Consider the following 15195-nt stretch of genomic DNA (forward strand, 5'->3'; position numbering starts at 1 on the left):
AGCTCAGGCACCAAGATTAGATGGGAGCATGAATTGTGCTCTGAATCACGGTAAGTGAGGTACAAACAATGGAAATGACAAAATGATGAGGGGCCTGTGATTCTTCTATTTTACACTTTAATTTGTGCAAAGCTAAGAAATTACAAAAGAGTAGCTGATGAAAGGGGTTATTGAAAAATACCTTAGCAATGGAGGAATATTTAGGATTACAGAATAAGAGTTTTGATGGAGATCTTCGAGGTCATGTAGTACAGAACTCTGCCATACCCTTAGTCCAGGATTCCTGACAAATGATCATGCAAAAACTACTCAAACCCTTTCAGAGATGGGGTCTTAACCGCCTCACAAAGTGGCCTATTCCCTTTTCTGAGAGCTGAATTTATCATAAAGTTCTTTGTGATACTGCTGAGCCAAGATTGAACTCCCTCTAACTTCCACATGTTGTTCCTAGTTCTCCTCTCTAAGTCAAACAGAATAAGTCTAATCCTTCTTCTACCTGACAGGCTTTCAGAGAACACAAGGCAGTCATCATGTCCTCACTGGTTTTTCCTCTCCAGGCTAAAATTGATCCAATTGATGATACTCTTTACTTCTGTCTTGCTTCTTTCATAGAAATTCAATTTCTTATGAGCCAATTTGCAAGAAGGTTTTAATTATTAAACATATTTCAGGAAATCATTATTTCAGCAGGAAAATCACTATTTAGCATTCACAGAGGAAAACCTCAATTCTTTAGAATGACACTTGTTCTAGATATTTGTACAAGTAAGATTGGGTCAGTCACTAGCTGTTATTGAGCATCTTACTTATCTGCAAAGCATGATAATATGTGAGACAGTAGGGGTGGAATGAAATTGGAGACTGTACCTGTCCTTACATTGGACAAAGACAAAGGAAGTTGTGCCTAAAAAGGTTACCAGGAAAAAAAGGGGTTTATTTTTGGAAGGAAAATATTAAAACTTTACTGTGTAAATATGTTATTAGTGGAAGAGTTTTAGTCTAAATGGGAATTATTTTATTCATTATTGATTTCTAAAAGAAATAACAATAGAAAGATAGACAAATCAGTTCTCTGTTGGTAGGTCAATGATTTAGGAAAAGAATTTGGAATTCTTACTTTCTCATAGGAGAGGGTTGAGTGTTGGTGGGATGGATGATCAATTTATGGAATATACTGAAAATTGATACTGATATAAAAAGGAAAAGGTATAATTAAAATATAAGAACAAAAAGATCTATAAAATTAAAAATCATTTAAAATACTGAAGGAAAGACAACTCAATTAAAATATATTTTCACTGAACTTTCTCCCTGTCTTTAATGCATTAAGTTCCTCTGCATGGCAGTTAGAAGAAAAGGAGAGGGAAATGGGAAGGTGGACTAAATAATCAAAACCATATGCAGAATGATCAGACATTCCATTTTACAGCAAAAAGAGTGCTGTATTTGGAGGAGGAGTTCCATTCATTCAGTGTAGATCATTTATCCCTAATATTCTCAGAAACCCTCTGACATGTATTGTAGTCAAATATATCAGGCAAACTAGGGGCACAGTAGATTAGGCTTGGAATCAGAAAGACAAATTCAAACATATTTTCAGACACTTAGTTGTTTTGTAACCCTTCAAGTCACAACTTCTGCCTCAGTTTCCCCATTTGTAAAATGGAAATATTACTAGCACCCACCCCACAAGACTCTTTAAGTATCAAATGAAGTAACATTTGTAAAAAGTGCTTAGCATAGTGCCTAGCACATAGTAGGTACTATACAAACCCTTCCCTTTTCAAGTTGCTGATCTGCATTGATGATTAAAATTTCTATTACCAAGAGATCCTAACAGGGGTGAAATCATATCTTGATATTCTATCTCTAAAGTATATTCTTCCAATTATACATAGGTAGCTAGATAGCACAGTGGATAGAGCACCACGTGTGAAGACTCATCTTCATGAGTTCAAATCCAGCCTTAGGCAATTACTAGTTGTATTACCCTGCATGAGTCATTTAACTCTGATTGCCTCAGTTCTTCATCTGTAAAGTGAACCAGAGAAGGAAATGGTAAACCATTCTAGTACTTTTTCTAAGAAAATCTCAAATGTTATTACAAAAAAATAGGATACAGCTAAAGCAACTGAACAATAACATAGATAGGTTTACTTTGTAAACTTTAAAGTTCTATTTCAATGTCAGTTATTGTTATTCATTTGGGTTCTTTCATTTGAAGGGATCAGAGCTCAGGAATGAATGTCCAAGGCACAATAAGATCAGGGTTGGTAAAGCAGAAGAAGATGAGCAAGTGCTCACATAGGGTCTAGCCCCTATAGTCTTAGCACCCAAGTCACCTATCATTTGAGGAGTTTACATGGTAGGTTAGCAATGGGATGTATTTCTCCCATGGCAACCTTGGATTGCTCTTTACTACTACTTTCTTCTTCTAATCTAAATAAATAATACATGGATGGCAAGGAACACTAGACATTTCTGTTGAGAATTAATTCCAGTGCTTGGCTCATACTAGGCTCTTAAATGCTTAGAGTTATATATATATATATATATATATATATATATATATATATACACACACACACACACACTCTACACTTTCTCATCAACAAAAATGCCATTTCCTAATTTCACAAAGAACTGACTGAACATTAGGTTTAGAGTATGGCTCTTTAAATTGTGAAATCCATGAAAGCAGGGAATGCCTTTTTCTTTTCTTTGTATTCCCAAATCTTAGAATGACACAAAGCAGTTGCTTAATAAATACTTACTAACTCTAAGAACCTTAAAGGGAGAAGGGATAAGGAAGAGGAAAGTTTTCCAGAGAAGGGTTAAATATTAATAGAAAATATGAATCCATTTTTTAATTAAAACATCAACTTCCATTGATATAAAATTTTTTATAAACTCTGCTAATATGTGACAGGAACTAGACAACTTCTTTTTTAATCCCTTAAGTAATTATTCATATTTCTAGTGAAAAATGCTTAAATAAATGGCTTGTCATAAACAAGCCATGATGGAAATTCTCTGCCCTGTGTCACTACAACTTAATTAGTCTGATATATTTCACTTTTTATCTTATGTCCAAGCAGTTGAATGCACAACTAGAGCTAATAAATTGAATAATAACTATCTCCAACATAATTTAAATCATAAAACAGTCTGATGCCTAAATGGGAAAAAGAAAATCACTCCCCAAAATGTCCAATTTGAAGGGATTTCAAGATCCAACAGAAGACTAATGTATAGCTCTAAGTACTTATGATGGTCATCTATAAAATCCTCTAGGGTTTATTTTATACTCTCACTCTCCTTTCTTAAATATTTGAATACAAACACTTTTCATGCAATAGGACTGTTCCTTACTTATCTGTAACCTTGAAACTTGTATCCTTAACCTATCTCAATGAACTCGCAAGATTATGGAATTTTAGATTTGGTCGTAACCTCATTGGCCATATATATAGTCCAACTCATATTCTCAAAAGAATCCCCAGTACAGCACATTGGACAACTGGGCATCCAGCTTCTGCTTTTAAGATCTTCAATGATGAAGGAACTTTAGTTATATTGTCAATGACCACAGAGCTAGCACGTGTTTTTTGAAGAAAGCCTGCTTAGAACCCAGGTCTCCATAACATCAAGGCTGACTGGACCTTTATAATAATAATATTAATTCACTTTCATATAAATTTTTAAAATTTGCAAACATTTATATATATATATATATATATACACACACACACAATCTCATTTGATCTTCATAAGAATTAGGTGAGGTAGGTATTTTTTGGAAATAAACACTTTATGCATGACACAAATGTATATACATTATACTACATATAATATATATGTATTATACAGCATTTATTGTTTAAACTTGTATTATTTCACCTCATCTGATTTATACATTCATTCAACAATGCTTATCTATGAACATTTACATATGTAGACAAAGAGCAATAGATAGATGAGTTAGATATAGATAGGTGTCATAGTGAATAGAGTGTGAGCCTACAGTTAAGAAGATATGGGTTTAAATGAGCCTCATATTTTTACTACCTATGTGACCCTAGGCAAGTCACTTAACCTCTATTTGTCTCTGTTTCCTCAACTGTAAAATGTGTATAAAATAGCACCTACTTTCCAGGATTATCATGGCGATCAAATGAAATAATGACAGATAAAGATATAGTTTCACAGGGTGCAAAATGCCTAGAAGAATTTAATAAATACTTACTGATTGATACATATATAAATACATATATATATAGTCAAAAATTAAAATATTTCCTCTCATAAACCTTTATTCATTCTCATAAAAACTTTATTCTTTCTATGGGGATAAAGATAGTTTCACATACCAGCTTGGTTTGTGGAATCTGGCATGAAGAACAAACAGCCTGGTATTCCTGCATGCTGAGAATCACTTGTTTTGGGGAGGCTAATGATAGTAACTGCTTTCAAAGACACAGGATCCACTCAGTCTTCTTCTAAGTGCTAGCAACTGATTGTTCTATTTCCCCAACTATGCTCTTGTCAATGCCAAGCTACTCAAGGTCTCCTCCTGAGTACTGTCCCTCTTCAAAAACAACAAAAAGGTCCATGATAGCCATCTGCTATCAGAAAAGCACTTCATATTTCCACATCTTGTCTTTATTGCTTGCTGTTGAACCCCTCACCTTGCTCTCCCAAGCCATCACTGAGTTCTCCGTCATTAAATTCAAAAGTTTCACATAGGCTTTTATGTGTTCCTAATCCAAATCACCTCCCTGTTCATTCCCCACAGCACTATCTACTTCTTGGTTTTAAATCCAACTAATTTGTTCTTGGTTCTGCTTCATTCTCCCACTCCTGCCCTTATGTCTTTTTTTCATACCACCCCTTGTGCTTGGAATAGACTTGCACTTTCCCATCTGCCAAACTATTTTACTCTGATCCTGAAATTCATTTAACCTAGGAAATCTTAAGGGGGGCAGGAAGTATATCTTATCTATGCATCTCTGTATTTCCATTAGCTCAGTGCATCAGCAAAATTGGTACTTAATAATTGTGGGAGGAAAGAAGGAAGGAGTGAATAAGATGGGCTTTGGAATAATACTTTTTCCTGATGAGCTTTTGTTAGAATGAAAACATCCATTAAAACAATCATAGGTAAAGATATCAACAAATATGGATAGGAGAGCATGAAAGCTGTAGGCATTCAACAAATAGCATCAACACTCTCTTCACTTTTGTCTCTTAAAATAACTATTTTTCTTCAAGGAGAAATTATAATGTCATCTCCTTTCTTGATTCCCCTAATTGTCAGTGTTCTTCATTTCTCATTTTAATGATTATTCATATACATATCTTTTTACATATTGAATTGGGGACAAAATGAGTAAAGACAAAGTAACAGAAAAGCACAGGATAAATGCAGGGGGAAATAATCTAGTCAAAGTTAGCTAGGGCCTGATATGCATGGTAGGAAGGAGAATGAGATTAGGCTGAACAATAATACTAGTTTGCAGAGAGCCTTGAAAAATTACTTATTTTATTTTGGAAGACAAAAAGCCTCAAGCAAAAGGAAGTAATAGTCTCATACTTTGAGGGAATAAAAAAAAAGTAATCATTCAGTTAATATCCAAGGTTTATTCAAGATTCATTTACTTCCATGACTTATCTCCCCTATTAGTGAAAAAAAATCACATACAAAGGCAAGTGGATTTTAACAATTAAGACATTGCTTCTCAAAGCTAGATGATTGCTTATAGTTTATGGATACATTTCTCTTAGCCGGATTAAGCTATATTTAGAAACCTTACTTTATTCAGTATACTTTGACATGACTTAAAAGAGACTTGGATAATTCATTTATCAACTTTGAAAAGTGTGAGAGAAAATAATATGCTTTGGAAACTGAATAGACAGAAAAGATAAAAAGGGTAATAATTAATTTGATTTATTTCCCAAATCTCTCAATTGGGCTGGACATTTGCTGAAGTCTATTGCTAATATGAACCACCAATATTCATTCTGCCATTCCAAGAATGCTGAGTCACGAATATCTCTTCTTGCACACAAAATTCCAACCAACTTCTTCTTTGAACTCAATATTCTATATTATACCTTTAATCTAGAAAGTATTCATCAATTCATTCGCTATGAATTTATTCACAACCTATACTCTGCAAGACATAGTGATAAGTGCAATGGGCACAAAGGGAGAAAGGAAATAGTTGTGGTCTTGAAAGAGCTTATTTTCTATTGAGAAAAAAGAACATGTTCACAGAAAAGTAAATGCAAAGTATTTCAAGAAGGAAGATATTAGCAATGCTCTTTTCACTTCCTCTCTCTTAAAATCACTACTTTCTTTTCAGGATCAACTCAAATGTCAACTTGTCTCCTGATTTCTCTGTTAGTTGTTTTTCTCCTTTTGCATCATGCATATTTGAGAGTGGCTGATTTGGTCTTGACCTTACCCATAGTAGACATTTAATAACTGCTTAAATTAGATGGGAATGTGTTTCATGAATGCAAGATTTATTCACTTTTTAAAAATTCTTATTTTCTGTCTTAGGATCAATAACAAGTATCAATTATAAGGCAGACAAGTAGCAGTTAGTCAACTGTGGTTAAGTGACTTGTTCAGGGTCAGTTCAGAAGTGTCTGGAGTACAATTTGAATCCATGTCCCCTCAACTTCAGGCTTGGTCCTTTATCCACTTTGCTACTTAGCTGTACCCAGTCTTTCCTTATTAATAAATATTTATTAAGTGGTATCAGATCCATTTGGCACTTTTTTAAAACTCAGTCTCTTGGCTCATTCAGTATTGATCAGGATAGATAACATTTTTGTTCTTGATTTTATTGAATGAAAGGTTTTATTAATATATTTCACATATAAAAGGGCTAAAAGACACCTTAGAAATAACTTATTTCAACAATTTGACCTAAAGTTGAAGAAACTAGAGTCCATAAGATTTAAATTATTCATCGAAGGTCACCTACGTAGGTGGTGGCACAGTCAGAATTAGAACCCAGGTTTCCTGAAGCTGTATTGTCTTTTTTCATTTTAGAACAAAACAGGGAATTGAAAAGAAAGTGCTCTCTCTCCCACAGAAGGTATACAGAATCTTCTCTCATTGGTTAATTACTTTCTATCTATTCATTTTATTCATCTAATTAGTTATTCCCATGTTAGTTAATTAACCACTCCTCTCCAGGGACTGCACTGAAGCAAACATTCACCCTGAATGGCTTCTATTTCAGATTCTGGCAACTTATGCAAGGAGTTTTATGTAGATTTTATTACAAAGCCTAAAGTCGGCCTCCTGAGCAGATATTTAGTCCTATTAAAGAGAGAAGACACCAAAGAAGAGACCATTACAGAATCTCACATGAAAAAGATCTCATTGTTAGCTACATTTTTATTTGTAGTGGAGAGTGTTTTACTTGAATTCCTGTATCAAATTGACTGTTCAACCTACACAATGATTGTTGGGGTAATTTTTGTCATTAGTCTATGAAATGATAGCTTTTTAAAAAGATACTGTAAAACTCAGAGCTCCTACGGGGGATGGTGACAGTTGATAAATTGATAGAGAGGGAAAACAACCAATGCAAATGAAAAAAGCAATTTTCATGAAATTTTCCCAACATGAAGGCAGCTAATGGAGGTGCCACCTTGTTGTTAAAGCCACTTGCCTTGTAAACTGTAGATTTCTCCAACACTATTCTGCCGTGTGATGTGGTGCCAATATGCACTTCGAGGGAGGGAGATGGACTTGGATAATGTCATTGGTTCAGTCAGACTGGTTTGAAGCTGAAAGAAAAAGCAGGTACATCACAAATGAATATCCATTTATTCGTATCACCCAACAAATGTTTTCAAATTACCTTATATCACCTTTGATGATTTATTGTTTCCCCCCCTCCTCCAACCAAATGAATAACTAAAAGATAACTGAAAAATATTTTTGCATTTCTAAATTTTATGATTTCCCTGCTGATGTCTGAGAAAACTATGAACTGCTATGTACTCAATTCAATGTAATTAAGTGGTTATTTATATAAATAAGCACAACCCACACCAGATTATACTCTCCTGATTTGTGAGAGTTCATCACATCCAAATAGCTCCACGTTGATAATGTTGCACTGCCTTCCTCTTCTTCCTCTTCTTTTCGCTCTCAGTGGTACTATCTTTGAGAACAGTAATCAAATCAACGTTTCCAATCCTGGAGAAGGTGCCAATCAATTCTCCTTTTACTTCACTCAGCATCTTTTTGACTTCCCAGACTAAAACACTCCTGCCTAGTTTCCTCTCCCTTATCATTTTTTCCTATACTAAAAGGCTACATTAGCTCAAGTGTCTGAAGCAGCATTGAATTCATAAATATAGGTTGGCAGGCAAGTTTTGAATGCATAGTTTTTCAAAATTGGCAATTATTTGGCATAATAAAATTGCCAGAAAAGGTATAATGTTTATCAGTATGTGGAATGTTGCCTGCTGGTTGCAAGGATTTGCAACTCAGATGAATGAATAACATGTCTTCTCAATGAAATTCTTTAAAAAATTTACAAGAACCAAAGGTTTTCATTTAAAAATAACCACGTTATGGCACAATAAAACATGGCAAAAATGTAGTTGGAGTTCTACTCATGATTCTTCACAAAACTAATGGATAAAGTGGTATAAATTATTTTTAAAAGAAAAAAAGAAATTGTTATTGCTCTTAAGCACTGACTTCTTACATGTAACTAATTTAGAAAATCCATGCAGTAAAATTGATAAGATTAAAATACAAAATTCTCATTTGTAAATATTTATTGGACATTCTATACAGAGTATTTCATCTAGGTAGAATGCAATAGACACTTAATACAGTATCTTCTTTGCTGAGGGGAGGAGCCCACCCAATACAAATTATAATTTCAGTTCACAGTAATTGTATTAAAAACCATATAGCAAAGTCAGTGTAGTTTTTTTTTTTCCTGTGCAGTGGTCCACTTTGCCTCCACTCCCAATTCCACAACTGAAGTAATACTCCTTTGAAGACCTAGCACAAGTTTGATCAATACCTGTCGGATAAAGTCTGTAGGACTTTGGTAATGGTATTTCCAAATGGCATAAAGTACTGCTGTCACTGTGGCCACACAAAAAGTGCTAAATAGCATGGGTGAATGAAATGATGCCATCATTTTTGAAGAACAAGACTCCAAAGCAATAAATTAAGCCTCAGCAGGCAAGTTCTTGTTGCCCATCAGTGTTATTCATTGATGTTACTACCAATGCAGGAGAAAATCCCATTGTTAGATAGAAAAATACCTGGACCACTTTATACTCTTCATGGTAGAGATAAATGGTTTCTCCAGCTCCCATGAGCCAGATAAACCATTGCATGAGATGCCAGGGGTCCAAGTTCATGGAGATTTAACCAAGGCGCATAGGAGGCTCCAATGAGGAAATGGATCACCACTCTATTGGTACATATGAAAACAATGCTCCATTGTCCTAAAGTGCCTCTTTTCCCATGAAACAATGTGAAATACTGTGGAAACTATGAAGAGGGCACATGGACCCATTCCATAAATTCATGCTGTGACCTTTTCCCAACAGTTATCTGATGGTCGATGGAGGAGGGCACTGCCATGATAGCAGAAACAATGAGAAGTGCATGTGAGTAACAGTTAGCTGTATGCTCAAAAATGGTGGGTTTATAGTGGCTGTTGGCTGGGACCCAATGATTCATAAACCACTGGCATTGGCTCTTGAACCTCATGGATGGTTGGGACACCTCAGGCACTCCACCTCAACTCTCATCATGGCTGGCCTCGTGGGCTCCCAGGGTCTGGCTCAGGGTGCTGGGCTTGCATTGCGGCCCCTCTCCATCACCCCTGAGACTGCTCTGACTGGCTGGTACTCAACAGACAAAGCTGGAGGGAGGGAGACAAGAGTCTGGTCCCAGCAGACCCCACTACTCTCTTATAAATTGTCTTCATTTCTTAAAAATTTTAGCTTCTTGAGAACATAGATTATTTTACTTTGTATATTTTTATCTGAAAATGCTTGGCACATGGTAAGCACTAAAGAACATTTTTTTAAATCATTTATTCCTTCATTCATTGCCAACTCTAATACCAGATCAATAGGAATATGGTTTGGCAAATAAGGAGCTAATTTTGGATTGGGAAAATAGGAAGTAGGAATTCCCTATACTAAAGAGGTCACAAGCATGATTTTAAAAATATGCAAGGCTCTCTTGCTATTAGGTTTTAGAAAGAGAATGTATATTTGAAGTCAGCTAGTCCAACATATTATTTTATATTGGAAGAAACTGATCTAGAGAGATCAATGACATCAAAGTTTACATTATAAAGAAGACAGAAATCTAATCAGACTACTCTTCTACTTCAAAACTTTTGGTAGATTCCCATTACTTATCATGTACCATTTAACCTCTTTGGTCTATAGTGGTAGTCTCTCGGTGATCAAGAATGACTATTGTCTTTGTGCAGTTTCATCTACGGTGTACCCTCATGTGGCTTTGGAGTCCAAAGGCTGAGGCGCAGAGTTTGTGGCACATGGGGCATGGGACGCCAGTTGTTACGGGAAGTGTGGGTGTGGCCTGGTGTCGGCGTTCACGCGCAGCGGCAAGACGTCGACGTCGCTCATCTTCAAAGGTGATAGAGGCATGGTTAATGTGGGTTCGCCAGCTGCTTCTGTCAGAGGCAGCGAGTTCTAGTTGCTTTGGTGTAATACCAGCCCACTTCAAGTTTGACTTTAGCTGATCCTTGAATCTTTTCTTTGGTCAGCCTTGTTTCCTGAGTCCAGCTGACAGTTCACCATAGAATACCTGTCTTGGTATTCGCTGTGGGTCCATGCGGATGACGTGTCCAGACCATCATAGCTGGGTTTGGAGGACCAGGACTTCGATGCTGGTGGAGTTGGCTCTGTCGAGGACTTCCTGATTGGTGATTCAGTCCTGCCATTGGATCCTCATGATTGACCGGAGGGAGCTTTGGTGGAATTGCTCCAGCTGTTTCATGTGCTTCCGGTACAGTGTCCATGTTTCACAACCTTACAGGAGCGAGCTGAGGACCACTGTGTTGTACACTTTGAGCTTCGTCGCAGTGCTTACACCGCTGTGTTGGAGGACTTTGGAGCGTAGCTGCCTGAGTGCCTGGCTGGCCTTTTGGATCTGGCATTGATCTCATGGTCTAGGGACCCGTCGTTGGCGATGGTGCTGCCCAGGTACTTGAAAGTGTTGGCTTTAGAAAGCTGCGTGCCGTCTATTGTAATGCACGGCTGGTTCGTTGGCCTCCCTGGTGCAGGTTGGAACAGCACCTCTATTCTGCTGAGGCTGATAGTCAGGTCAAACAGTTTTGTTGAGGTGGAGAACCTGTCCACAATGGTTTGGAGATGATTTTCTTGGTGGGCCATGAAAGCACAGTCATCTGCAAAGAGAGCTTCCAGGATGAGTCTCTCTGTTGTCTTTGTTTTTGCAGTCAGGCGGCGAAGGTCAAATACTGAGCCATCCAGTCGGTATTTGATGTAGACACCCAGGTCTAGATCCATCACAGAATGTCGTAATATTTGGGTGAAAAGTAGGTTGAATAGTACCGGAGCGAGGACACAGCCTTGTTTCACGCCATTGGAGATATTGAAGCGATCGTAAGTCTCTCCACCAGATAGGACTTCCCCTGTCATGTCGACATGAAAGAGCTGGATCAGTTTGACGAATTTTGCTGGGCAACCGAGCTTGCTGAGGATCACCCACAATGCGTCCCTGTTCACTGTGTCAAACGTCTTTGTCTGGTCTATAAAGACAATGTAGAGACTCAGGTTCTGCTCAAGGCATTTTTCCTGCATTTGCCTCACCGTGAATACCATGTCGATGGTGCTGCGATCTGGTCAGAAGCTGCATTGTGATTCAGGCAGGTTCTGCACTGAAACAGATGACAGGAGTCTGTTGAGTATAACACGGGCGAGGATCTTTCAGGCAGTGGAGAGTAGTGAGATGCCTCTGTAGTTGTCACAGGCTGCGCGTGAGCCTTTGTTCTTGTATAGGGCTACGATGGAGGCATCTCTGAGTTCTGGGGGCATGTCTTCCTCTTCCCATATGCTGGTCAGCACTATGTGGAATGCCTGAAGCGCCTTTCCATTTAAGGCCTTATACACCTCAGTTGGGATCCCGTCTTTACTGGGTGCCTTGCCTACACTCATTTGTTTAATGGCTTTTTGGACTTCCTCTATTGAAGGAGGGACATCAAGTTGTTCAATGGAGCGGTTTTGGGGGATCTGGTCAAGGGCGCTTTGGTCAACTGAAGAGGGTTGGTTGAGACGCTGACTGAAGTGTTCTTTCCACCTGTTGCTGATGCCTTTTTTATCTTTTATGAGACCGTCAGAGGATAGCAAGGGAGTGGTGGTGGGTTTTGATGGCCCATAGACAGGCTTGAGGGCACTGAAAAATTGTTTGTAGTTTTTCATATCAGCAAACCGCTGGATTTCTTCTGCCTTTTTTTCCCACCATCGGTTTTGCATCTTCCTGATCTCACGCTGCACCGTGGTTTGGAGAGACTTGAATCTGTCCTTTTTAGGACCAGAGTTTGGGTTATTTTGCCACTCCATAAAGGCTTTGTTCTTTTTATTCAATAGGTCTTCAATAGCAGTGTTGTTCTTGTCAAACCAGTCCTGGTGGTTGCATTGTTTTGGGCCTAGGGCTGTCTTTGGTGTTTCCTTCACTGCGTCTCTGAACTGGTTCCATTTCTCAGTTGAGCTTCCAGTGAGTGGTCCCTTGGCAGACAGCTTGTTGCCCAGGCAGGACTGGAATGTTTGCAAATGTTTACAACTAAAGTTGTAAAATGCATGAACTGTCTGGGCGCGTTTTGGATGGAGAGGCGCAATGCACATTTGAAGAGTCGCTCTAACCAATCCGTGGTCTGTCCAGCATTCAGCTCCTCTCATGGCTCTGGTGATCTTTACATCCTGGATGTCTCGCCGGCGTACAATGATGTAGTCAATGAGATGCCACTGTTTTGATCTTGGGTGCATCCACGTTGTTTTATATTTGTTCACCATTCTGAACACAGTGTTCCTGATGGTGAGTTCGAACTCTGAGCATTTGCTGAGTAGCAGTAGGCCGTTGTTGTTCATTTTGCCCATGCCGTGTTTGCCGAGCACTCTTTTCCATCTTTCATGGTCCTGGCCAAAGCGGGCATTGAAGTCTCCCAGTAGTATCAGCTTGTCATTTGTGGGCACTGAGTGCAGGACAGCACTCAGGTCAGAGTAGAACTGCTTGATGGTCTCCTCTGTGCTGGTCAGTGTTGGGGCATATGTGCTGATGATTGTGGCATACCGGTCTTTGCTGAGAGGCAAAGGGATCTTCATGAGCCTCTCGCTGATGCCCACAGGCAAGTCTGGCAGCTGTTTGAGCAAACTGGTCTTGATGGCCAGGCCAACACCGTGGATTCTGTCTTCATTTGAGGCTCTGCCTTTCCAGAAGAAGGTGTATCCAGTGGTGGGTTCACTGAGTGATCCCTCTTCTGGTAGGTGTGTTTCTCTTAGGGCTGAGATGTCGATGTTTTATCGCACCAGTTCTTTACCGATTAGAGCTGTTCTTCTCTCAGGTCTTGGGGTATTCTCTCTGTCAAGTAATGTCCTGATGTTCCATGCTCCTACTAGGAGTTTCTTTGTATTTTTTCTTTGATTTTGACCGCTTAAAGGGGATGACCCGCCAGCCGCTGTGTGCTGACCGGGTATTGGTAGGGCAGGCAATGTTTGGGACACCTTTTCTAGTCCCCTCCCTTGATTAGGGTGAGCAGTGCTGCCCGAGAGAGGGCTGCTCAGTCGCCCAGGATGCTGCTGAACATCCCTGCTGCCCACAGGGCCGAGCAACCACTGGTCCGTGGGCCGCCTACGTGCAGGATCGTGACTACAACTGCCAGTGGTCACCTCCACCTGTTGAGTCGCCACTCCCCCATCGCCGCAGGTCTTGAAGAGGGTGGACAGGGTTAGGATAGATGAGTGTGCACAAAGATACTTGTGCGTGAAAGAGATTTCTTTGGTCTAGTACTCCATAAATAGCTAATGTTTCCAGATTTATTCATATTGCTTCTTGGCATGTAATCTTTTTTTTTTTTAATTTTAATTTCATTTATTTATTTATTTATTTGATACAATCTTCTAATAAAATCAGGTTAGACTCTTCACTCCCCCCCCTTATTTCAACTTGTCATCTCTGTGGCATCTGTTTGGCCCCTGCAATCTTCTGTAACTTTGTTTCCCATTTCTGGAATGGATTCCAGCTACAGATTTGCCTATTGAAATAATTCTTTTTCTCTTTCAGGTCCTAGATCAGGAATCATCATGATCTTCCTGTAGTTTTCTCTATTTCCCCTGTATAATCCAGGTCCTCTGACTCCAAATCCACACTTTTTCACTACTAATTATTGTAGAAGCAATAGTGAGAATAGCTCCTTCTCTCTGGTTTTTAATTTTTATAAAAATCCACATATTTGCATACTTCAAAATTATGTATTCACTCATTAATTTTTTTCTGTTACTAACTAAAATACTAATTATATTGTTAACATATTCACTTCTCTCTGAAGATCCATGTCTAAATTTATTTATTCATTCTGAAATTTATTTATTTTCACTTTGGTTACCTTTGACATGCCCCAATTAATGCTTAGAATTCATTATAAGATTTGAAACTTTGTCATATCCTTTGGCTATCTCATAGCATTGTTCTTACATATAGAAATAAACATACCCTATAATTGTGTTGGTGAAGTCATGGCACAGGTGCCAGCACAGAAGCAGGAGAGAGGGCTGCTCTGTTCCCCCTCTTCACAGTGCTGGAGGATATTTTTTGCATGCCCTGTCCAGCCACCAAATGGGAAGACTTCCTCCCTGAGCTGTCTGGGTTAATGGAGGGGGTATGATGGTGGGGGGCTCACAGACAGCTTGAAGTTGCATTTGAGGCGCAGGATCTTAGAAACATATACCAGTGCTATCTATAATAGAGTATTATCTAATACTGTGTTTTTACCAAACTTATCAATGAATGATATTAGGCAAAATAAGATTATTTAGGACTGATCAAAACTTTAATTTTCTCTTTATCATATAATTAACCAATAGAAAAAAAGATTAAATACTGAAAGCTATCATTCTCTTAGTAATATCATAAAGAAGAGC

General features: G+C 38.4%; 1 protein-coding gene and 1 pseudogene across 1 annotated transcript in view; both read right to left on the reverse strand.

Annotated features, from left to right (window-relative positions):
• The window catches only part of DOK6 (docking protein 6), a 721700-nt gene that overhangs the window by 128353 nt on the left and 578152 nt on the right, over nucleotides 1-15195 (reverse strand). Inside the window, exon 7 of the mRNA XM_001365868.4 lies at nucleotides 7695-7812. Within this exon, the coding sequence (XP_001365905.2) occupies nucleotides 7695-7812 (118 nt within the window). The remainder of the gene's footprint in view (nucleotides 1-7694; nucleotides 7813-15195) is intronic.
• Nucleotides 8964-10238, reverse strand: LOC103103263 (monocyte to macrophage differentiation factor-like; annotated as a pseudogene).

This window comes from Monodelphis domestica, chromosome 3 (assembly GCF_027887165.1).
Source record: "Monodelphis domestica isolate mMonDom1 chromosome 3, mMonDom1.pri, whole genome shotgun sequence".
Lineage (NCBI taxonomy): Eukaryota > Metazoa > Chordata > Mammalia > Didelphimorphia > Didelphidae > Monodelphis > Monodelphis domestica.